This window comes from Peromyscus eremicus, chromosome 3 (assembly GCF_949786415.1).
Source record: "Peromyscus eremicus chromosome 3, PerEre_H2_v1, whole genome shotgun sequence".
NCBI lineage: Eukaryota > Metazoa > Chordata > Mammalia > Rodentia > Cricetidae > Peromyscus > Peromyscus eremicus.
The window spans coordinates 124,500,438-124,524,093 of record NC_081418.1 but is presented as its reverse complement, the minus strand read 5'-3'; the positions used below and the strand labels follow the sequence as shown (position 1 = coordinate 124,524,093).

At 49.0% G+C, this 23,656-nt stretch overlaps 1 protein-coding gene and 1 long non-coding RNA gene across 2 annotated transcripts in view; one reads left to right on the top strand and one right to left on the bottom strand.

Moving 5' to 3' along the window:
• LOC131907275 (uncharacterized) overlaps nucleotides 1–23,554 on the top strand; it is a 43,245-nt gene extending 19,691 nt beyond the window's left edge. The window contains exons 3-6 of the long non-coding RNA XR_009378354.1: nucleotides 12,911–12,963; nucleotides 18,878–18,981; nucleotides 20,614–20,886; nucleotides 21,889–23,554. This is a non-coding gene — a long non-coding RNA (uncharacterized LOC131907275). The remainder of the gene's footprint in view (nucleotides 1–12,910; nucleotides 12,964–18,877; nucleotides 18,982–20,613; nucleotides 20,887–21,888) is intronic.
• Cpne9 (copine family member 9) lies at nucleotides 1,487–22,650 on the bottom strand. Its single transcript, XM_059258353.1, has 21 exons — nucleotides 22,451–22,650; nucleotides 21,906–21,946; nucleotides 21,751–21,797; nucleotides 21,558–21,661; nucleotides 21,060–21,096; nucleotides 20,844–20,846; nucleotides 20,564–20,640; nucleotides 15,872–15,935; nucleotides 15,654–15,757; nucleotides 15,417–15,521; nucleotides 14,000–14,041; nucleotides 13,646–13,721; nucleotides 13,508–13,561; nucleotides 13,001–13,062; nucleotides 12,599–12,645; nucleotides 11,509–11,690; nucleotides 11,146–11,273; nucleotides 6,756–6,858; nucleotides 5,415–5,472; nucleotides 4,991–5,064; nucleotides 1,487–1,869 (listed from the first exon to the last, which is right to left on the bottom strand). The coding sequence occupies exons 1-21, from the start codon at nucleotides 22,516–22,518 to the stop codon at nucleotides 1,684–1,686; spliced, it is 1,662 nt and encodes a 553-aa protein (XP_059114336.1). The 5' UTR covers nucleotides 22,519–22,650; the 3' UTR covers nucleotides 1,487–1,683.
• Nucleotides 23,555–23,656: the final 102 nt, after the last annotated feature.

Sequence of the window (23,656 nt, the reverse complement as noted above, 5' to 3'; positions counted from 1 at the left end):
GGCTTAGGGAAGCAAGGGGCGGGGCTGCAGGCGTAGTGTGGGACGGAAAGGCGACCCCGCCGAGGAAAGGCGTGGCCCCGACGAGGGAGCTGAGTTTGGGGAGGTTCCCGGCGCATTACGGTGAAGCGGAGGATTTTAGGTTGGCAGCGTTAGACAACATGGTTTCGGGTTACTGATTTTCCAATCAGCAAAACGGTGTCAAAACACACAGCCCATTGACTATGACTGACACTTTTAGTGTGAACGTGGGAAAGTTGCTGAATTCTTCTTCGGGTTCCTTATTTGTAAACCTGGAGCTCGAAAATTCTACTGTCAGTTCGTGGGGGTTTCAGAGAACTTGGACGTCAGGGGTCATCATTGTTAAGCAGTGTTAGCAATTTTGTCGTTGAAGAGTCTGAAAGTCTTCCAAGGTGATAGAGTCCCTGAAAACTTTGGTTTTATCTTTATGAAGACTTGGTATTCAGCACCCTAAAGCGTACGTTTTCATACATCACATCCCCTCCCTCAACAAATGTCAATAAAACCGGCACTCCGGGAACTTGTTTATTGTTTAAATCGTGGAGTCTGGAGTAAAACCGGGATTTCTATGAAAGAAATGGCTTAGTTTAGCTGAGTCTCGGTTCCCCGTTATTAAATGACCCGGGGTCATGGTAAGGATTAAAACGGATGAGGTCTGTAAATCGCCTAACAGTGTCTAGTGTATAAGACTCGTATTTGCAAAGAAAATACTAGCTACTGTACTCATCCAGAAAATTCAAAATAAGCCAGTAATCTCAGCATTCAAGAGGACTGTGGTAGGATTGCCTGGACTGCTATGAGTTCCAGGTCAGACTGGGCTACAAAGCAAGACTATCTAAACAAAACACCCAAAATAAATGAATAGAAGAGTTCATATAGATTTTCCCCCATCGAACTGAGGACTTTGCACATACAAGGCCAAGGATCTACACTGAGCTTTATCACCCCGACAGCTTTTTTCCTTTTTCTTTTGAGACAAGGTTTCTCTGTGTAGCTCTGGCTGTCCTGGAACTTGCTCTGTAGACCAGGCTGGCCTCAAACTCAGATTATCTGCCTGCCTCTGCCTCCTGAGTGCCAGGACTAAAGATGTGCACCATCATCTTTTTTTTTCTTTAATTTTTTTTTTAAGACAAGGGATGAATAAATTGCCTACACTGGCCTTGAACTTGTGATTACAGGCTTGTACCACTAGGATGCACAGTTGTCTTAAAGCCAGCTCTTTTGGGGTGAGGAACCCCTTTGAGAATTTGATGAAAGCTATGGGTCTCCTGAGGGGAAAAAATGTAGAAGCACACACACAAGTTTTTAAAAGCTATTTGAAATTTTATATAGAAGTGACTGGATCAGTGTGTTAGGATGGACACTAACCTAGCTGAAGCTGTCCCTGCTCCCTCCCCTCCAGGTGAGTCCTCAGGCTCTGGGTCCCCTAGTCTCCCTTTCCAACACCCATGACACAGAGATGGGATAAGATCAGCTTTATTATTGGCATGAAGCAGGTAATTGGTGATCATGCCAGGCCTCTCTGTAGTCAGGGGGCAAAGAGCTTGCCAGCCAGCACTGATCAACCTAGCTGGCTCTTCTGGTGAGGTCCAGAACTCCAGGTGCCTTTAGCTTCCAGTGGGTGGGCAGGTAAGCAGACTGCTAAGCATTGGATATGGGGAGTCCTCAGGGCTGGTCTGGGGCTGAGGTTGTGCTGGGGTTGGCGGGGGGTGGAGGCCGAGGCTGGATGTCCCTGGTGCGCATGTAGGACAGCAGCTGCTCGGGGATCTCAGCTAGCACGTCCTTGGCCAGCCGTGCCATGCTCAGCACCTGGTTCCCCGATCGGTCAACATAATCTCGGAATGGGACAAACTGGGACAGACAAGAAAGGAGTTGAAGGCTCTGGCCGAGGGAGTGGGTGGCACTCGGGTTTCATCTTTGATCTCTAACATCTCTTCCAAGTATCACTATTCTTCTCCCTTAATATTGAACTGTTTTCTACATGTTTTTTCCCACCCACTCCCTGCCTCTGCCCCCACTTTCTGTTCACCCTCAACTCACTTTAACTTGGCTCACACAGCACTGAAATTGCTCTTGCTAATGTCGTCAGCAGTCCTGAGTCTGTGCAGTGGGTAGTAATTTCCAGTCTTCATCTTGCCGACTATCTCTTTAGCCTTATTACACTTGAATGTCATCTTTCTGAATACATCCCACTTCTTTGTGTGGGGTGCTGGGGATTGAATCCAGGATCTTGTGTATGCAAGGCAAGCTCTCTACCATTGAATCACATCTGCAGCCCAAATCCCACTCCTGACACCACACTCTTTTCTTCTCCTTTTCTGGAAGCTGTACTCCACCTCAACTCCCGTTCCTTTGGGTCATCCTGTGCTCTGAACCCATTCCCTCCCCTCCAGGGTCTCTCTATGTAGCCCTGGCTATCATAGAGTAGTTCTAGCTACTTATTATGTAGACTATGCTGGCCTTCAGAGAGATCCACCTGCCTTTGCCTCCTGAGTGCTAGGAAAGAGTGTGTGGGAAATGGGGAGAGAGGTGAAGTTGTTGGGATTGAAAGGGAAGGAGCAGTTTGCCCGGGAAAGAAGGTTGGTAAAAGGAGGGAGAAGTGAAAAGGAGGAAGAAAAGTACCCCCTAGAGCCCCATATTTACCTCTAGCCTCAGCTTCTTATCTTATTGTTTTATTTCAAGACGGGCTCTCACTGTGCTGTGAGCCTCCTAACTAGCTAGGGCTGTGGCCACTGTGCCTAACCCTGGCCCAGAACCACATATTTAGTTGCTAACACTTCTTCATTTGCTTGTCACAGATCCCCCAAGCCCAGTGTTACCAACTGAATATCAGATCTTCTTGCTCTCTCCCATCCTCTAGCTTCTCCCTACCCAGTCAGTGGGACATCTCTCACTAGAAAACTGAGACTCATCCTTGAAGTTGCCACTCAATTCCTTATCACTGTCTTGACAAGTCATCAAGTCTTGTAGCTTGTTCTTAGGTATCTTATTTTGTTTTGTTATTCTTTTGAGATAGCCTACGCTGGACCGGGACTCTCGGTCCTCCTACCTTAGCCTCTGAATACAGGAATTACAGGCGTGCGCGCGCATGCATATATATATATATATATATATATATATATATATATATATATATATATATATACACACACACACACACCTCCATGCACAGCTCTAATACATTTTTTTCTTTTTTTCAGACAGGGTCTCATATAGGCCCCGCACTGGCCTTGAACTCACTGTATAGCAAAATGGCCTTGAACTTTGAAAAAATTATTTATTATTGTTATTATTCCTGTATGTATTCAATGTGCATGTGTGAATGCAGGCATGAGTGTGCCACAGTGCACATGTGGAGGTCAGAGGACAACGTTTAGAGAGGGTTCTCTCCTAACAGGGGATCCCAGGAATCTAACTCACGTCATCAGGCTTTCCCAGCAAGTACATTTAACCCACCTCACTGGCCTGACCTTGGACTTCTTATCCTTCTGCCTCCACCTCCAGAGTGCTGGGATTGCAGGCACATGCTGGGTTTAGGCAGTGCTGGAGATCAAACCCAGGCCTCATGCACACTAGACAAGTCCTCTACCAATGGAACTGCCTTCCAGCCATGTAACATCTTTTGAATTGGCTGCTTCTGATCATGACCACTGTTCTGTCTCCACCAGTCCCCAGTCATCCTTGATGCTTGCTAATGGATTCCTGGCTTTTCCATGGCCCTGCCACAGCACACCACAGGGCAGCAGCCAGAGAAGTCCTTTTACAATGTAGTCTGAGCTGGGCATGGTGGTACACAGCTATAATCTTAACACTTAGGAGGCTGAAGCAGTAGGATTGCCATGAACTCTAGGCTCGCCACGGCTACATAGGAAGTTCCTTATATAGTGAGGTTCTGTCTAAAAAAAAGAAAACAATAAATACATGGGTGGATAAATAACTGAGAATGCATTCTGACCGTCAAACCTCAGATATTCACCATGGCAGACACTCTTGCCAGCCTGGCCTGAGCCTCTGGCAGGTCTTACATGCTCCTTCTCTGCCTGTAAAACCGATACCTTCCTCAGGTTTCGACTGATAGCAATATCACAAGCCTTCCCTGACTGTGGTTGGCTGTCAACAGTGTAATACTGGTCATCTCCACTAGAGGGCAGGGACTTGGCCCTTAAGAGGTTAAACTCTCCTGTTTTTACAACTGAATTTAGGTTTCAGTTCTCTGAGAGGGGCAAATAGGTGTCTCTCCCAACAAAGGGCCATTTATCAACAAATTACATTCAGGGCCAAGGGAGAGAACACAAGGACTACAGTCAGCCCCACAATATCTCAAGGACCAGTCCTACAGCCCCACTTCTGGGTCACATCTGGATTTGCCCAAGCTTGTACAAATATGCCCAAAGATAAAACCTCAGCCAATTAAACACTAATGTAACTGATGCTTGCTTAGCCAATTACGTTTAAGATGACCTCGCGGTCCCTGAAACTCCCTTAGCTGTGTTTAAAAGGAGCCTGCATACTTCTCTCAGGGTCGTTGCCATTTTGTACAGGTGAATGACCTGCATAGGCTGGTACAGTAAATAAACGCTCTTGTTGATTGCATACGTGAATGGTGGCCTTTTATCAGATGACTCGAGGACCCTAACAGCCCTCCTATACTGTACAACCTGCTTAATCCCCCCAATAGAACTGTTCAAAGCCTGGTGTGGTGTTGCAGTACTGTAAATCCAGCACTTTGGAGGCCGAGGAAGGAGGATCAGGAGTTCCAGACCAGCCTGTGCTACCTAACAATATCTTGTCTCACAAGTAAAACAACAACAAAAAACAAAAAAACAAAAAAGGAACTTGCTCTGTGAATGAGGAAGGTTTGAAAGACTGAGGGGAGAAAGGTAATGACTAGGAAGGGGTAAGGAGAGTGGCTCCTAGGAAGCTTTTCCTTCCCCTTACTCTAACTCTTGGCTTTCACTACTCTCAGGGCTACCTGAACGATGTCCCGCTCCGCATAGCGTCCCCTGGAGGACACACGTACATCATCACCGTCCAGTTCTTCCATTGCTGCAGAATAGACAGGCAGGCATCATTGGATGGGTCTCTCCAACTCCAACACATTCTGTCCCTCCCCCATTAGAGTCCTTCAGGGTCCTCATGAGGAGACCTGATGCTTGCATTCCACAGTGGTGTGGAATTGCTACTATTATCCTTACTATGCCTTCCTTCCTGCATACCCCCTTCTGGGAAGGCAGAGGAAAGTGTTAACTTCATCAGCCATGGTTATAGAGAGGAAACATGTTTGACTTCACCAAGGTGCCAGTCTGTCTTGTCTGTGAGGAGGGCCTGAGTGCCTAGATCCCTCCTGTTCTCTCCAGTTCCTAGTCCCACTCACAGACACACACCATCCTACTCACCCTCAAACATGGCGGGTCCGACACCAACAATAATGATAGACATGGGCAGTGAGGAGGCCTGTGGGGAGAGGAATGACTGAGTAAGGAGCTGTAACAGGGCAGTGACTGGGGTGTCAGTGTGTGTCACATGCTCCTGTGAGCAGAGATACTGCTACTTTTTGTTCCAGACTATCTCTGAATGTATAACAGGTGCCTTCTGGTGGAACATACAGCCAGTTGATTTATATCCATTATCTTGTTTGTTTGTTTGTTTGTTTGAGACAAAAGTCTCACTCTGTAGCTCAGGCTGACCTTGAATATTTCCAGTATCATTTAAAAAAGGTTTTCCTGCCAGACATGGTGACATTCATCTATGATCTTAATACTCATGAGGCAGGGGGGCCACCACAAGTTCCAGACTAGCATGGATTAAATAATGAATAAATAATGAATTCTAGGCCAGTCTGAGCTACAGTGTAAGACCCCATCTTCAAAAGAAAAACAAAAACAAACAAAAAAACAAAGAAACCCTAATGAAAGCAAAATAGCCATATTAGGCACAGTGCACCATGCCTATTCTCCAAGACTCAGGAGACAGAGGCAGGAGGATCAAGGTGATTTCAATGCAGCCTGGTCTATATCGCTAGTTCCAGGCCAGCTAGAGCTACATAGTTAGACCTTGACAAACAAACAAACAAACAACAACAACAAAACCAAAATCCCCTCTAAATCCGATGAACCGACAAACAAAAATAGCAAGGCATGGTGGCTCACACCTATAGCCCCAGTACTTGGGAAGCTGAGGCAGGAAGATTCAGGCCAGTGTAGGCTATATGGGGGTCTAGTCTATTTAGTAAGACCCTGTCACAAAACAAAACAATAATAAAATTGAAAAGAAATAAAAAATAAAAGGGGCTTCCCCTTGGGACAAATGGCAGGCATGCTCCCTGCTGATTATAAAAGACTAGCAGTTCTTGCCAGGCAGTAGTGGTGCGCACCTTTAATCCCAGCACTTGGGAGGCAGAGGCAGGTGGATCTCTGTGAGTTTGAGGCCAGGCTGGTCTACAAAGCAAGTTCCAGGACAGCTAGGACTGTTTCACAGAGAAACTCTGTCTTAAAAAAAAAAAAAAAAGACTAGCATTCCTTAAGTTCAGGTTTCCTTAGTGGGTTCATGTGGCATCATGCAGGGACCTAGAGAGTCAAAAGCGAGTGTTGTTTGTGCCCCAGCCAGTAGGCATCTCTGAAACTGGCAGGTGAAGCTGTTAGGATACACACAGAATAAACATCTCAGCCCCTTCACTGTATGGACAGTGACCCGCCTCCCCCACCCCACCCCCGCCAGGCCTTCCTCCTCACACTCACACTGACAATGGCCTCTTTGGTCTGTGTCATGTCGGAGATGACGCCATCAGTGATAATGAGCAGAACGTAGTACTGGGAACCATCCGAGATCTTGGCTGCAGCCCTACATGAAAGACCAAGATCTGTATGCAGTGGCCACCAGAGAGTCCATGGCCACATTTCAGACCCTGCTTCTGTATCCACCACATGAGTAGCAGCCACCATATGGGCTTCTGGATCCCACACTCTTTGGCAGACCTGACTGCCCTTGCCTGCCATCTCTCCATTCTCTCTATGATTTTCAGATAGGGTCTCACTCTTTGTAGCTGAAGCAGACACTGACTGACCCGCCTGCCTGCTTCCACCTCTCAGGGGCTGGATCACAGTAATGATCCACCAAGTGGATCCCTTTCCTCTCATCGTCAATGTTTGGAGTCAGAAGTTTTCCCCCAGAAAAGGACTTCAGACATCCCTTGGTCTACCCACTTACTTTACCTGGCCTCCCAACCTCACCTCACATCCTCAGTGGACTGGAAACAGCTGATCTGTGCTGCCCAGTACATTGGCCCTAGCCACATGTGAATGTGAAGATTTAAATCAACTGAGTTGAACCAAATGAAAAATCGCATTCATTAGTCACTCTAGTTACCTTTAAGGGCTCCCTCTCTGGTGAATACATTGGCAAGCATAATTGTAGTCCACTTCTATCCCTGTAGGGTATTTTCTTAGTGCTGGTAGCTTACTCTGGTCTCAGAAGATTGAGAAAGGCGTGGTGACAGCAAAGAGTTAGATGGTTCGGCATGGTGTGCTGAGGTCCAGAGTGGGAGTGGGTGAGGAAGCCCTGTGCACTCCTGCATTCTGACCCATTCTCATCAGAGGCCTGGCCTACTCTATCCTTTATCACTAGCTCATTTCACAGATAGTCACTGTAACCTGCTTTGTGTGCTCACAGAGCTTGGTGCTGAGCATGCACTCAGGAAGGATTTTGCTTGCTGTATATATTTTTTGTTTGTTTTTTTGTATTGTTGTGTGAGACAGGGGGCCCACCAGGTAACCCCATCTGGCCTGAAACTCAATTTGTAGACCAGACTGTCCTTGAACTCACAGAGATCCACCTGCCTCTAAAGGCTCAGACCATCACATGCCTCACCCAGCTTATCCTATTTTTAAAACGAGGAAACCAAAGTTCAGAAACACTGAGCAGAGTCCCCAGGGGCAAAGAAGCCGGTGTCCCTCCATGTCTGCCCTGGCCTGCTCCTGCACACTGCTCGAGGTGCCTCACCTGACCCTGGTACATCTAGGCACCCAACATCTCCCAAACTTGCCGCCCGCTCGGTGCCTCTGTGCCCTCTCATGTGCTGTCAGCACTGCCAGGCCTACTCGCGCCGCTCCTGATGAAGGCTGGCTCGTCCTGTAGTCCCAGCTGAGCAGCCCTCCCTGGTGACCTGTCCTCCTACCGTGTAGGATGCAGCCTGTCATTGAGATGGGTGTTCTGCTTCCCCAAGAGGTGCCTCATACCCTGAGGGTACCGAGGGGGACCCAAGGATGAATTGTCCTGGGTGCGGATGAAGCAGGGGATGAAGTGCACTCCTTTTTTAAAAACATAATTAGAGCAAAGCCAGACACAATGGGGGAAGAATAGAAAGTTTGCGTGCGTTCGTAAGATGAAACACTAGACTTCAAAGTCCCTCACAGTCTGACTGCTTTCAGCTGTGCCCTCCATCTCCCCCTAACACCTCCAGGGAATGCAGTGTCTTACTTTTGCCACCAGGCAACTTGCTAGAAATTTCTGGGGAGCTTTGGCCTACAGAAGTAATGATTTATTTATATTTCTGTCTCCTGCACCAAGGCGGGAGCTCCCGAGGGCAAGGACTAAATCCGATTCATCTGTGAGTCCCCAGTGCCCCAGCAGAGAACTGAGCACACAGCAGCTGCCCTTTGAATAGTGATGATGATAATAATGGGAACGGTAATAACTACTGTTACAGCACTTACCAAGGGCAAGCCCTCTTGTGAGTGCTTGACGTATGCTAACGAGTCCTCATAACAACCCTGCAAAGTAAATATTCTTAACATTCCCATTCTCATTTTACAGAGTGGTAAGAGAATTAACCAAAGCCACAAAGCCAGCATATGACACTGTATGACCAATGTACTGGGGCGAATAGTTCAGTTGGTAGCTTGCCTAGGACACACTCGGCCGGGGGTTTGATCCCCAGCACCACATAAATTGAGTATAGTGGCCCACATCTGTAATTCCAACACTGGGAAGGTAGAGAAGCAGAGGCAGGGGGATCAGAAGGTCTATATTATCTTTGGCTACAGTGAGTTGAAGGCCAGCCTGGGATACATGAGATTCTGTCTGAGAGAGAGTGAGAGAGAGAGAGAGAGAGAGAGAGAGAGAGAGAGAGAGAGAGAGAAAGAGAGAGAGAGAGAGAGAGAAAACTAATGTATTAACTCTACTCCAGAGTCTGCACTTTTGATAGAATTACCCTTAAATGAATGTTTACTAAATAAATGAGTGAATGAATCAGTGTAGTTGCCCAAGATAATCTCTAAGAAGTCTGTTTAATAACAATAACAAAAATGATCAGATTTCAAAATTAGTGACAAAAATTGTTTGTTAAATATTGTATGTGGCCGGGCGGTGGTGGCGCACGCCTTTAATCCCAGCATTCGGGAGGCAGAGGCAGGTGGATCTTTGTGAGTTCGAGGCCAGCCTGGTCTACAGAGCAAGATCCAGGAAAAGGCGCAAAGCTACACAGAGAAACCCTGTCTCAAAAAACCAATATATATATATTATATGTGATCTGATTGTAACATGTTCCATCTTTTATTTTTCCTTTGTTCGTTGTTTTGAGAGAAGGTTTCACTATGTAGTCCTAGCTAGCCTGGAATTCACTATGTGGACCAAGCTGACTTCAAACTCAGATTCCCCTGCCTCTGCCTCTGGAGTTCTGGGATTAAAGGTGTGCAACACCACTGGCTGGTGAAGCTGGGTTTTCGTTGCTCATGTTGATTCTGAAATTTTGCATAGTTTTCAACCTATCACCTTTGGTGTACCTTCTATGGATCAGATTCTATGCTGTTACCTCTGAAATCACTATCTAGTATTTTTTTTTTTTTTGCTACCTAGCCTCACAATAATTCTGCAAGTAAGTTAATATCACTGGGCATGGTGTCGCATGCCTGTTCTGGCAGCACTTGGAAGGCTGAAGCAGGTGGATCACTGGGACTGTATATGGGGATAGAGATCAGCCTTGGCTACATAGTGAGATCTTGTCTCAAACACAGACAGACAAAAAGAAGGAAGAGAGCCAGGCAGTGGTGGCACATCCTTTTAATCCCGGCACTCAGAAGGCAGAGGCAGGAGGATCTCTGTGAGTTCCAGGCCAGTCTGGTCTACAGAGTGAGTTTCAGGACAGCCAGGACCACATACTGAGACCCTGTCTCAAAACAACAACAACAACTCTCCCCCCAAAACAAAAACAAACAAAAAAGAGTCTGTGGTGGTTTGAATAAGAATGGCCCCCATAGGCTTATATATTTGAATGTTTAGTCATCAGGGAGTGGCTCTATTTGAGAAGGATTTGAAGGATTAGGAGGTGTGGCCTTGTTGTAGGAAGTGTGTCACTGGGGATGGGCTTAGAGGCTTTAAGAGCCCAGGCCAGGACAAGCATGTCGCTGTGTCTAAGGATTAGGATGTAGAGTTCTCAGCTACTTTTCCAGTACCATGTCCACCTGCACACTGCCATGCTCCCTGCCATGATGATAATGGACGACCTCTGAAACTGTAAGCAAGCCCTCAATCAAATGCTTTCTTTTATAAGCGTTTCCTTGGCCACAGTGTCTCTTCACAGCAATAGAACAGTGACTAAGATAGAGGCTAAGCTAGCTGGCATGGTAGTGTCACACCTGTAATTCCAGCACTTAGGAGGTGGAGGCAGGAGGATCGGGATTTCAAGGGCAGCCTTGCCAACATAGCAAGTTCCAGGATAGCCTGGCTTACATGTAACCCTTTTTTTAGAAAAGAAAATAAAAATAAAAACAAAAGCTAGTTACTTAAGGTCACCTTGTTAGTGCCAGGCCCACACCCATGTCTAGTAGCAAAGCTGGTGCCTTCACCATTGTTCCACAGACTCTTCTCTCTCTTAGGCAAAGTCAAGGCCATCAAAGCCACCTTGTGGCCTGGGATATGGCTCCCAGGCAACAGCTGATGTTTCTTGACACTCTTTCTAAGCACAGGCAGAGTACCATCTTGATACCTGATCCTGGAGCACTGTACACTGAACACTTATCACAGGTACACTGAACATTTCCCCTTCTCTCCAAAGTCCAAGTTCATTCAGAGTAGGTCTGCCTGTGTCTGGGTCCAGTCATTTGCCCTCTCACTGCCGCCCAGTCCCCTTACCTGGCCACCTGGTTGATGACAGGAGCAAAGTAGGTGGGCCCATAGAGCTGCACCGTGCGCAGACTCTGGAAGTAACTCTCCAGCACGCCCTCAATGCCTGCACAGTTGGGGTCCTCATCATTGTTGTTCTGCCAAAAAAGGAGGTGCAGCCACGCTAAGCCCACACAGCGGACACCCAGGAGTGCTCTGATCCCAGCTCACTCCCACCCTTAGACCCTTTCACGCTCTTCTCCAAACAGCCTGCCTCCCTGTGGGTCACTGTCTCACAGCTCCTTCTTGGCTCTTCTTGCCCTTCACAAAACATTAGCAGAAGTGATCCATCAACTGAGGGGCACTGAGTGTAGGCTCTGGCCCATACTGTACCAGGGGGAACTGGTGAGAGATCCGCCCCTCTGGGGGCAGCTTGGCCCCAAAGCCATAGGCCGGGAAGAGCTTGTCACTGTCGTAGTCCTGAATGATCTCTCCCACTGCCTTGAGGGCCATGGCGTAGGCGCTGAGCTGGTAGGGACTCATGTAGTGCAGCGAGGTGGGCTGTAGGGGGTTCCCTGGGGAGACACAGGAGCGCAGACCTCAGAGTCACCTGCTTCTCCTTGCATGCATCCACCCCCCAGTCCATTTACCCACCTCTACCCTGGACTCCCTCACCCATCTGTTCACATACCTTCTTGAAACTCTCCCTTGCTTCTCTATGTCTTATTCATTGTGTTACATGGTCACCTGTCTGCCCACACATCCTCCAACCCATCTGCCAGGTGGCAAATGCAGTTTTCAACCTACTTATTCATTTCTATCCATCTACTTTGGTATCATCTTGTCTGCCTGTCTATCCATGCAGCCAGCCCCCTGATTACCTGCCATTTCTCTTCCTTGTTATCTTTATAATATCCCATCTATTCAGCCATCCCTGTCCATTCCATTCTCTTTTCATATGGATCCACTCCCCTGCCTGATTCTCCTAGCTAATGTACCTACCTGTTGCTTCCTCAACTTAAAACAGCTATGTGCCTGTACAGTCATACACATACATACCTACATGCCCCTTAGTGCATTCATTCACCCATCCTTCTCCCATGATTTATCCATTATTTGTTTATTGATTCATCATTTACTACCTATTAATTTATCCCTGTAAGTACCCACCCACCAATCCATTTATCCTCTCCTGATAACCCCATTTTCTCCCACCTTGTCCATCTCCTCCTCACTGGCCAATTGAGCAATCTGGCCTTTCCACCTTATCTGACTGGATCCCCATCATATGCCTGTGTCCTCTGTCTACCTTTGCAGTCAGCACTTTCCCTTCATGACTCCTGTCCAAGTGCCATCCTGGCTTGGCTTTACCTAAGCGTAGATTGCTTGGGTAGTTAAAGTCTTCTCCCAGGTAGGAATCTAGGCCAATCTTTAAAGAATCCCTTCGACTCTGCCCACTCCCTCAACCTCACCCATGTCTCACCGTTGGAAGCAGTGAAGTCAATAGCTACCGTGAAGTTCAGTTGTGTCCTAGTGGAGAAATAGATGGGTTGATTAGTGAGGGACCAATACCTATGACATCAGTATTTCCCAGACATAGACTCATGTTAAACTGCAGATCGTAATCCAGGCAGTCTGGGTGGAACCAAAGTACCAAGTACTGATTCTGTTGCTGGCCCATGGGTCACACTTTGGCAGCAGAATTAAGTGATTATTCTCATGACTAGGGTATTGTGTGTAGTTTAATGTCACACTGTGGTCCTGAGATAATAACTAAAATATCTGTTTTACATAGGAGAAAAGTGAAATTCAGAGAAGCGAAGTTCACTGGGCCCTGACCATTCCCAGGTGAGAAAACTCATTGCTGGCTTGGCCCATGACTCACCCTCCCTTGATGTAATCAACAAAAGTGAATTCCGAGTCCACCGAGAAGGAAAGGAGCGTCACCTGGGGACACACACAAGAGGCAGCTCTGGCACTTTTGCAAGCACAGCTGGGGTGGCAGAGGAGGAGAACCGAGTGGAGCTTTGGAGAAAAGTGCATGATGGGACATGCATGTTTCCGCTCCTTCCCACCTTCTCCCACCCTGCTCAGTCTCTGTAAGAATAAGGAGAGAAGCTGTCAGGTGCATCCTGGGATTTCCAAAAGCATTTTAAAGTTGGAAATGCAACTTAGGGTATTTTTTTTTAATTCTGCAGAAGTGTAACAACAGGAAATTTTCCTGGGTGAGAAAGAACAAAAACAAAGAAAAAGTCCAACGATGTCACCTTCTCCTCAGCGTCACTGTCCTAGATAACCTGTGCCCACTGCCTTGTCCTACCCCCACTTCTCATGCCTGTCACCACTGATAGACACACAAGGGTCTGGGGAGGCCAGAGTCCAGAATACTTACGGTCCCCGAGTTGGTATATTTCTTCTTCTTGCATTTCTTCCGAGGGTTAAGTACCTAAGTAGAGGATGGTCACAGTGATGGTTACACCCAGCTGCCAAGGACAGAGTGCCTGGCAAAGTGGCAGGGCCATGGCCTCACCTCATACACTGTGAACTGATTCTGGGCCTTGCTCAGCTCCCGGTAGCTGGTTGTGAACTCGCCAATGAAGTCATGGCTGCAATGAGGCCATGGGTGGGTAATGGTGTAGAGCCAGAGCAGAATCTTAGAGCTTTTACTGTCTAAGCTTCCTGACTTGGGCTACAGGGCAGTAGGGCTGGGGCCAGATGGGGAAGGAGGAGGCAGAAGACAGTGGACTAGAGAGCTATCTAGCAGATGAGCTGTGTGTCTGTCATCACCCTCTGGCTCCCAGAGCTGCTTGGAGGTTCTAGTGAATGTACCACATGGTCTAGGAACTGCTCCAGTGAGCACAGGACAAAGAGCTCATTCATCTACCTTCCGTCCCGGTCCCAGTCATACACGTCAATCTTCACTGTTCTGAAATGCACATGATAAATCCAAACATGGGCTGTGTGTACATGCCAAACCCGAGGGCACCCCAGCCACTCCCCCATCCATCTATATGTTCTTCTGTCATTGCTCATTTCTATGTCCACCCTTTCATTCAGCTCATGCACCTACCTTACCTGTTACTACTGTTGTTATAGGAAACACACACACACACACACACACACACACACACACACACACACACTTGCCATTTGAATCTCACTTTATTCCAGACAGTGTTCTTAGCACTTTTAGACTGTCTCATTTAATGTAACAAATATTCCCTATAAGTACTATTGCTCGTGCTTTTGTATAAGAAAGTTACTATATACCATCCCCTACTCCCCACCCCTGACATCTAAGCAACTTGGCTAAGATTTTGTAGCTTGTGAGTGACTGAGCTGATATTTAAACCCAGATATTCTGTTTCCAAAGACCTTGACCTACCCTCCCTTCCTTCTTTTGGAACTTCCTTTTTTCCTTCAAAGGTCTTGCTATAGAGCCCAGGCTGGCCTTAAACTCAAGTTCCTTTTGCCTCAACCTCCTGAGTCCTGAGATTACAAACGTGTGTCACCACACCTGAATCCAAATACTTTGTCCCCTATCTCATATATCTGTTAAGTTTATCCCATCAAACTATCTGTGTAGCCATCCGTTTACTCATATATATCTATATCTATATCTATATCTATATCATCTATATCTATCTATATCTATATCTATATATCCCAATACAATTCCCTATTAACCAATCCTTTTATTCACCTATCAAACTATACAGCCCATCATTCACTAACTCTACTACATACAAGCACCCATCTATCTGTTCACCTACTCAATTAAATACCAACCATATTAACTTCCGTCCATTCATTTACACAACCATCCACTCAGGTGCCCTTCAGTCCTCCCACTCCACCCACCCCCTCAGGAGTTCCTTTGGGTCAGCCACCTACTTTACACACATCCATCACCTGATTCACCCATCAATCCACTTGTCATTCTACCTGTCCTTTTCTAGTCTACTTGGTTTTTCATTCCTGTATCTGCCTCTCTCCCGCCATTCATCAACTCTTACATCCTCATCTATCACATCTCCATTTGTGAATTATCCATCTTCTCTCCATCTGCTGACATACCTACCAGTCTCATTTTCTATGCTTACATCAGTTTCTCCACGCTCACTCAACCATCCCCAGTTTGCCCGCCCATCTGACCATCTATTCTTGTGTCTGCTCACTCACTGTTCGCCTGCTCTTTCATCTACTATTCCTCATTCTGGGGTTCAGGAACCTCATCTTTTTCAGAGGGAGCCTCACTCACGTCCTGGTCCCCTGAAAGAGCAGCTGATGTTGAGCCAGACCTGTCATAGTCCCCGTTGCACAGTGCCCGCACAGGGATGCTGAAGGGTTGCCACACTGGGTTCAGTGTGTTTTTCACAACCTCTGTCTTGTGGCAGATGGTGAACCTGGAGGGAGGCAGGAAACTGGGAAGTGGCTTGGAGTGGCACTGAGACCACTCCTTACAGAGGTTTCCCCGATCCCCCGCTCATTGAGCACGGACCACATCCTGGCCTCAGTGCTGTCTGGGAGTGACTCACGTGCCGTCCTCATTGCTCCGGTAGAACACAAGGAAAGGGTCTGACTTCCCAAAGAAGTCCTTTTTGTCCAGCTTGTTTGCACACAGCTGCATAGTGGCAATGTCCTAAGGATCGAGAGTGGGGCTGGTGAGACCCAACTAGTCCAGAGCCTTCAGCGGGTCCAGTGGGGGAGTCTGGGAATGAAGGAGTTTGTGGTCTAGCGTGTGGCCCTCACTGACCCGACAGTTGCTGAGCTCCTCAGCAGTCAGCAGTATGGTCCCACACTTCTTGCCTGGCACACCCCTGGAAGCAGAAAAGGGCCCTTAGAGAGATGTGGGGGGGAAACGGCAGAGTTGGGTGATCCCTCTGGGTTTGTGTGGGCCAGGGGACTCAGTGTTCCATTTGCTGACAATCCCCTAAGTGTGCCCTACTTCTATTCTGAGTGGCTTCTGGTGGGAAAAGGCCTGCTTTGACTTGGGTGGTGCACTGGTAGGAAGGTGCAAACTAGCCTGGGGGTGTCACATTAACGCAGTGTGACAAAGGCATGCAGTGGACTCAGGGTGGATTCTATTGTTTTCAAGCTGCTTGACCCTGGCAAGTTACTCCTCCTTTAGGGTATTATTTCTCTCTATGAAATGAGAATGGCGAGCATCTGTGAAGGGATCTGAACGCGTGTGCCTGGAAGGCACATGACCTGTAAGCCTTGTACATGTGAAGGGTGCATTCTTCAAATGGCCCTGGTGGCCTGTGCCAGGCCAAGCAGGCTCTGCAAATCTGCCAGGCTCGACCCTCAGGGAGCTTCTGGGGGAGTGGCCTGCCAGACACTATAGACAAGTGGAGTGTGATGGACGGTTCTGAATGAGAGAGGAATTTCTGTTTACACCAAGAGGCAAAACCTTGCTTTGCCTTTTGAAGATGGGAAGGACATACCTGGTGGAAGGAGGGACTCAACAACTCCCTCAAGTCATCCTCTGACCTCTACATGTGTGCTGTGGCACATATGCATCTGCCCCCTTACAAATGAAAAAGGAGAGTCCTGGGTTCGAGTCCTGGCTCTAACTTGCTATGTGACTTCCCCCCATCTTTAAAGTGAGAAAGCCTAGCGGGGCATGGTAGGCCACACCTATAGGACCAGTAGTCAGGAAGCCAGCAGCGGGATCTTAGGGGTTTGAGGCCAACTTGGCCTACAAAGCAAATTTTAGGCCAGCCAGAGCTACATAAAAACCTCATCTCAAGGCTTGAGAGATGACTCAGCAGAGGACCCAGGTTCAATTCCCAGCACCCACATGGCAGCTCACAACTCTCTATGATTCCAGTTCCAGGGGATCTGACACCCTCATACCAATGCACATGAAATAAAAACAAAAAACAAACAGACCAAAAAAAAAAACCCAAAAACCTTGTCTCATAAAAAAAAATAATGTGGTGATGCATGCCTGCAATCTTAGCATTTGGGAGGCTGAGGCAGAAAGATAAGAGATTAAGGCCAGGCTCCTGTACATAGAAAGTTCAAGGTCAGCCTGGATTACTAGGGAAACAAACAAACAAATCAAAATAAAATAAAATGAACTGTTTCAGCTGGGCATGGCAGTGTATGACTTTAATCCCAGCACTGGGAGGCAGAGTCAGGTGGATCTCTGAGTTTAAGGCCAGCCTGGTCTACAGAGTGAGTTGCAGGACAGCAGGGCTACACAGAGAAACCTTGAAACCCTGTCTCAAACAACAACAACAACAACAACAACAACAACAAATTAAAAATAATAAATAAGTAAAAGAAATGCTTTTTCAGCCCCCCCCTTTTTTTTTTTTTTTTGGTTTTTTGAGACAGGGTTTCCCTGGCCATCCTGGAAATCACTCTGTAGATCAGGCTAGCCTCAAACTCAACAATCCACCTGTCTCTGCCTCCTGAATGCTGGAATTAAAGGTGTGTGCCACCACCTCCCAGCTACCTTTTTTAGTTCCTTCAAATCCTGACCCTGTAAGCCAACAGGAGGGTGCATACTGCGATGGGGCTGTTGCCAGCACAGTGAAGCATCCAGCTGTTGACCCATTGCCTCCCACTCTCCGTGTTCCCCGTGCCCTCTTCACCCAGGGTGAACTGCAGTCTCCTTTCCTGACCCCTCTCCAGCACTACTCACTTTACTATACTCATTTGCAGACCCTCAGCCCTGCCTAAGCCCAACTCTACCTAACCCTTCCTGCACACACATACAGCATGGCCACACAATCTAGCTGACCAGTCTCCATTTCAAACACATGGCCGCAAACCTCAGGTTCTTCCTGACCACTGCCCAGTAACCCTACGGAGCACTCATGGCCTCTCTCTCCAGTTCTGCTACACAGACAGTCGCTCCTCTCTCCTCAAAGCATCAGAGTCTCCTCCCATCCTCTCCCAGCCAGTGACCTGGTTTCCCACTTGCTGACAGAACTGAAGCAACCAGAAGAGATGGTCCACCCACCGCCATGCTACCCTGCCGCCAGCATCTTCACCCACATGGCTGAGCCTTCCTACAGTGGCTATAAATGGGCTGTCACGTGACTCTTTACCCCTCTGCTAGCTACTATCCGCTCTCGGTCTTGTCTGCACAAGGACATCACACCAGAAATGCTCCCCCTTCTTTTTCTTTGAGATTCTTTATAGCTAAGGATTGCTTGGAACTCACGATGTAGCCCAGGATGGCCTCAAACTCACGGCAGTCCTGTTTTGAGTGCTAGGATTGTAGGCCTGAGTTACCATACCTGCCTGGTTTCCCCTTCCGTGTATTCCATCAGCATCTCAGTCTCTACTGGCTCAGTCACATCAAATTACATCAAATGTGGTATGATTTTTCTCATGTTAGAAAATTATAAACTTACATATTGATACAAAGATGCCACCAGGAAACCCATTACTCTGTATGCTAATTTAAAAACATAATTTTAAATATTATAAGTCTCTTCTTTTCTCTTGAAAGGTTCTCATGATGTAGCCCACTCTGACCTTGAACTCCAAAACCTGCCTCAGCTTCCCAAGTGCTGGGATTACTAGGTGAGTATCATTTTACATTTTGTGTGTGTGTGTGTGTGTGTGTGTGTATGTATGTGTGTGTGTGTGTGACTTGTGGGATTTGGTTTTCTCCTTCTATCATGTAGGTCATCAGGCACGGTGGCAAACGCTTTTATCTGCTGAGCCATGTCACCAGCCCTGGAAACCTATTCCTGACCCCAGGTCTGCCACATACATGTCTCCTTTCCTTCCTTTGCAGCAAAAACTCCTTGAAATTTCCCAGGCTCCTATGTCCCCTTCCCACCTTCTCCTAAACCTCTCTAGCCTGTACCTCTTCCTGTCAGAGCCATCAGTGATATAATGGTAAGTTCCAATTCTCATTTCATTTGAGGTGAGCTGCAGCTGCATTAGGGGTGGCTGGTCCCCTCTCCTCTCCTTCCTCCTCTTCCTTCGTTTTATGGTGTTGGGATCAAACCCAGGGCCATGTATATACTAAGGATACAGTCTACCACCGAGTTACACTCCTGTACCTTTCTTCAAAAGAAAATGTTTTCCCCCTTGCAATGTGAGGGTGGGGGAATCTGATCTTAAACTTGGAATCTAATAGAACACATGAATCCATGCTGAATCCCTCCCTCCAAACTGGCTCGTATTTTCTCTCGGCCTCTGTCTCTTTCTGACAAGGTTTCACTCTGTAGCACAGGCTGGCCTGCAGCTCACTCTGTTACCTAGGCAGGTCTCTGACTTGTGGCAACCTGCCTGCCTCAGCATCCTGTGTGCTGGGATTACAGGGGTGGGCCACCATGCCTGGCAGCATGCTCAGTATAAAACCAAAACCCAAAAACATATCATTTCAGTTGGTAGCACAGTTTCATCTTTCCTGCTGCTCAGGCGGGATGAAGGCCCTGGCCTCTTTTCAGTTGCCTCTTTCCTTTACCATCTGTGTTTAATGGGGTTAGGATCTGTTGGCTTCCCCTTCAGAGTACATCCGGAATGTGACCAGCTCCCTATCCACTGATACTTCCTCCCTGGATTACAATGACTGCTTTCTGATTGCCATCTGCTAATGTCTTTGTCCACACGGGGCTTATTCTTTTTGTTATTTTCTTTTTTTTTTTGAGCCAGGGTTTATTCTTAACCCAGTGGTCACCATAGTCAGATCGTGGCACCCTCCATGCTCAGAACCGTAGGGACTCCCATCTCAGAGTGAAAGCTACAAGGCCCTCACTGGGAACTCCTAATCTCTGCCTCCTGCCCTGCCCCTCTCTTGGCTCTGCCCACACTGCTTTGCTGTGATGTGGGTTGATTAGAGTTGTTTCCTCTGTTTGCAAAGCTCACTCTTCACCTTCCGGTAGTGCTGCAGGATGACTAGCCTTCCAGTTGACCAAACGACTGCAAACCTCTCTCCCACCTGCTCTTCTGCATCCCTTTCTCTGACTCCTCCCTCCGTATATCATTTACTATTTCTACTGTTTGTTTTGCACTCATTTCCACCTCCTCCCTCCAACTAGCTTGGCTCACTTGTAATTTTAGCCCATTAAACAGTGGGTGACAGATGCATGTCCAGTACAGTGGTTGAACAGGTGAATCGAGGGGTCCTCAACCCCGGCAAGACATTGGGATGTGGCTAATGCACCGTCTAGTGAGTGGGTATAGTGGCAAGACCTGAGGATTTGACCTTATTCCAGGAAGCTTCCCGGTGGAGTGGGGCTTGGGAGAAAGCCTTAAAGATTGAATCAGACTTGGAAAAAGAAGGAAGAGGAGACAGGTCCAGCCTGAGATAGACTTGTGCAGAGATCAGACTTTCTGCAGGAGTAAGGGAGCTAGGCAAAGCTCCTATTGGGTCAGTCTCTGCAGGCCCTACAGATACTCTGCCAGCAGCCTTGCCGGGAGGGGGAGCTCAGAGAGACCCTCCCTCCCCTGGACCCTTTCCCCTTCAGCTCACGTAAGAGGTCGTTCCACACGGCTGCCCTGGCCTCCAATCACCTCTCCTAGGGCCAGGAACGCTTGTCCCAGGAAATCCTGTGCCAAGACAGGGAGTCAGCCAGACGGGGAAGGGCACTGAGCCCCAGGCCCACCCGGTGCTGCTGCTGCTGCTCTTGACCAAGATAACTCCAAAGTGCAGGTGACAGAGGTCCATTGCCAGAGCCACAGCCCCACGTGTTCTCTGCTTCTTGATGATCTCCCAACCAAATTCTTCCCGGTGCAGCCCACAGCATCCTCACCTTCTGCAGGTCCCAGGAGGTAGGCAGAGAAGGAAGAACCACAGTGAATAAGGCTGGAGCAGACCAAGGGAGGAGCTAGGGTGGGGGCTGGTGGGGGGCCAGAGGGGCCAGAACCTAAGAAGGGCTGGTGGGCAGGTGGGGAGTGTTCGGGGCAAGTCCTTCGACAGGTTAGCCTCTCTCTGTGCCCAGGCAACCTGCCAGCCGCTGCTGGCTTACCGGTTTGGAGATGTTGGCTTTGGAGTCGACGTTGTACCTGGGAAAAGAGTGGAACCGGTGTGGGGTGGGGCTGGGTGGGAGGAAGTCTGGAAGAGGGTCAGTCTTAGTTAAAATTATAGGTGGAGAACGGGGCAGTAGACCCCCATTCAACCTGGGTCTAGTTTGGGACGTATGTCTGGGTCATGCCTGGGGTGAAGCCAAGGTGGAGGCTTGGTGGGGGAGGGGGCCCGAGGCCAAGGTGGAGTTAAATTAGATGGCAGGGTTGTGCATAGGGCCAGGCTCGGGGAGGAACTGGACGGATCCTGCCTAAGGCGGAGCCAACCTGGAGGTGGGGGTGGGGTTAAGACCGGAGGGATGCCCTTTGGAGAGGGTCCTGGGCCTGGGGGAGGAGCCAGGTAGGAAGGTAAGGCCTGGGGGGGCGGGGCCAGGCAGAATTCCGGGCTGATCCAGGTTGGGGAGGAGGGGCGGTAGACCAAGACAGGATTCTAGGAGCCTCACACATCGAAGCGGAGATTTTGCTTTTCTTCAAAAAAATAGTCGAGGACGAATTTGCGCACGAAGTCTGGGTTCAGTGTGTTGTCAATCACCTCCGTTCGTCCGAACTGGGCGGGGGGACGGAGGATGAGCGCGGGCAGCCGGGCTGGAGGTTCCCGGGAGCGGCCCTGAGCTGGGCTGGGGCTCTGGGACTCACCTCCCGCCACTCCTGGCTGGCCCGGCTCTGCGTGTGAAGCACCACCACTGCGGGTGAGGGCAGGGGAGGGGAGCTCGTCAGGTCGGCCCGCACCCCTCACCGCCCCACCCGCTCCTACACCCCGGGTTCTTCCTCCAGGCCCTGGAGCCGCTTACTGGGGTCCGACTTGGAGAAGGTGTCCAGGTCTAGCAGATTCCTAGAGAAAAGCAACCAACAGATGGACAGAGGGCTAGCTCATTCTGCAGCCCACTACCTTAACAGTCCTAAACTGGGCACCCGGAAGAGACATGGGATTCAAATCGTACTCCCTCCCTATTACTATTCCCAGTGAGTGTTGGGGTCCACACTCCGCATTCGGGACGGTACCAGAAATCTCTGCCAATTGGCTCCATATGTGCTCACACTGTCTCCAAGGACCAAGGAGGCGGCTCGTCCCAGAACTTTGGCCCCTTGTGGCCCAGCTCTTAAGGAATCCCTGCAGCCCACCTTTTGAATTGGTAGGCTTGAGCCCGCTTTTATAGGGTGGGGCTGCCCAGGGAGACACCCCCCCCATTCCTGCCAGTGATAATGACTCCCGCCTTCAGCCTCGGTTCTCTTGTCCCTGCTTCTGGTGGTCCCCTCTGTGGTCTAGCCCCCTGCCCGCCCCGAGCCCCGCAGCCCATTGCCAGTACTTAAACCCTCCCTAGCGCGGCCCGCTCACCGGCACGACACAGTAATTTCAATCTTGGTGGCCGGGACGCTGCGCTCCGAGGCTCCGCTGAGAGACATGGCTAGTCCAGTGGCCAAAGCCGCGGTGGGCGATGGGGGGCTGCAAGACCCCGGCCGCCTGAGCTAGGGGCGGCGGCGAGGCCGGCCCATGTGCCAAGGCAGCGGTGCTCTCCAGCCCTGTGTGCGCTCCGCTGCTCGCGCCCTGACAGTGGCCGCTGGCAGCAGCGGCTCCAGATGGCAGCACAGCCCCGCCCGGCCCTGCGGGCGGCCCCCGCCCCATTGGAGCAGCCTGGAGCTGGTTGGGAACCTCATCCAGACCCCAACTCTGACCTACACTTCCTCTGGAGCCACCACCGGGGCACTGAAAACCTCAGCACTATCCATGGTTCTGAAACATTTGGGGTGGGAGTTGGTAGACTCCGATCCCTAAGGGGCTCTCACCATCTCTTCCTTTCCTCTTCCTGGGCCACCTTTGCCTCTGGACAGGAAGCTACATTTTACCCTTAATAACTGTGTGACCTTGAACAAGTTACTCAATATTAGTGGTTAAGGCCCTAATAGCAGCTACTGGGGTATTTTAAACAGGCTTAGTGACCTCTGGGTATTGACACTGATGATGGCCTGTCAGATAAGGACTCTGGGGACATAGTTTATTGTGCAGCACTTGTCTACTGTATGCAAAGCCCTGGTTTCTAGCCCCAGCACAGGTGTGAGGGGATCAGAGAATGGTGAACTCTATGAAACCCTTGATGCCTTTGAAACTTGACACTCATAAAGCAGATTCCCTCCCATGTATGGCCACTGCTGCCTCCACAGCCCAGAAGCCTGTCCCTCTACTATTAATTCAGATCTTCCATCCCACGACGTTGTTGCTTCAGAACCTGCTAAAGATGCAAGTCCACACCCTGAGCCAGTGAGGAGCCCCAGAACCTGCACAGATGAATAGCAGCTGTCACCAAGCCCACCTAGGCCTGTTGACCCCCACTCCCACCTCGGTCTTACAAATTCACATGCCACCCTTTATGGCTTGAATTGACCGATGGGGGCTGGGAATTTGGTCTATCATACACAAGGCCTTGGTTTCTTTCCTTAGCACAGAAAGGCAAACCCAGGTATAGCATTCTCTGAATCGCAACTCCCCAAAGTCTCAAACCCTTCATAAGGTTCTGAGCAGCTCTATGACTGTCACAACTAGAAG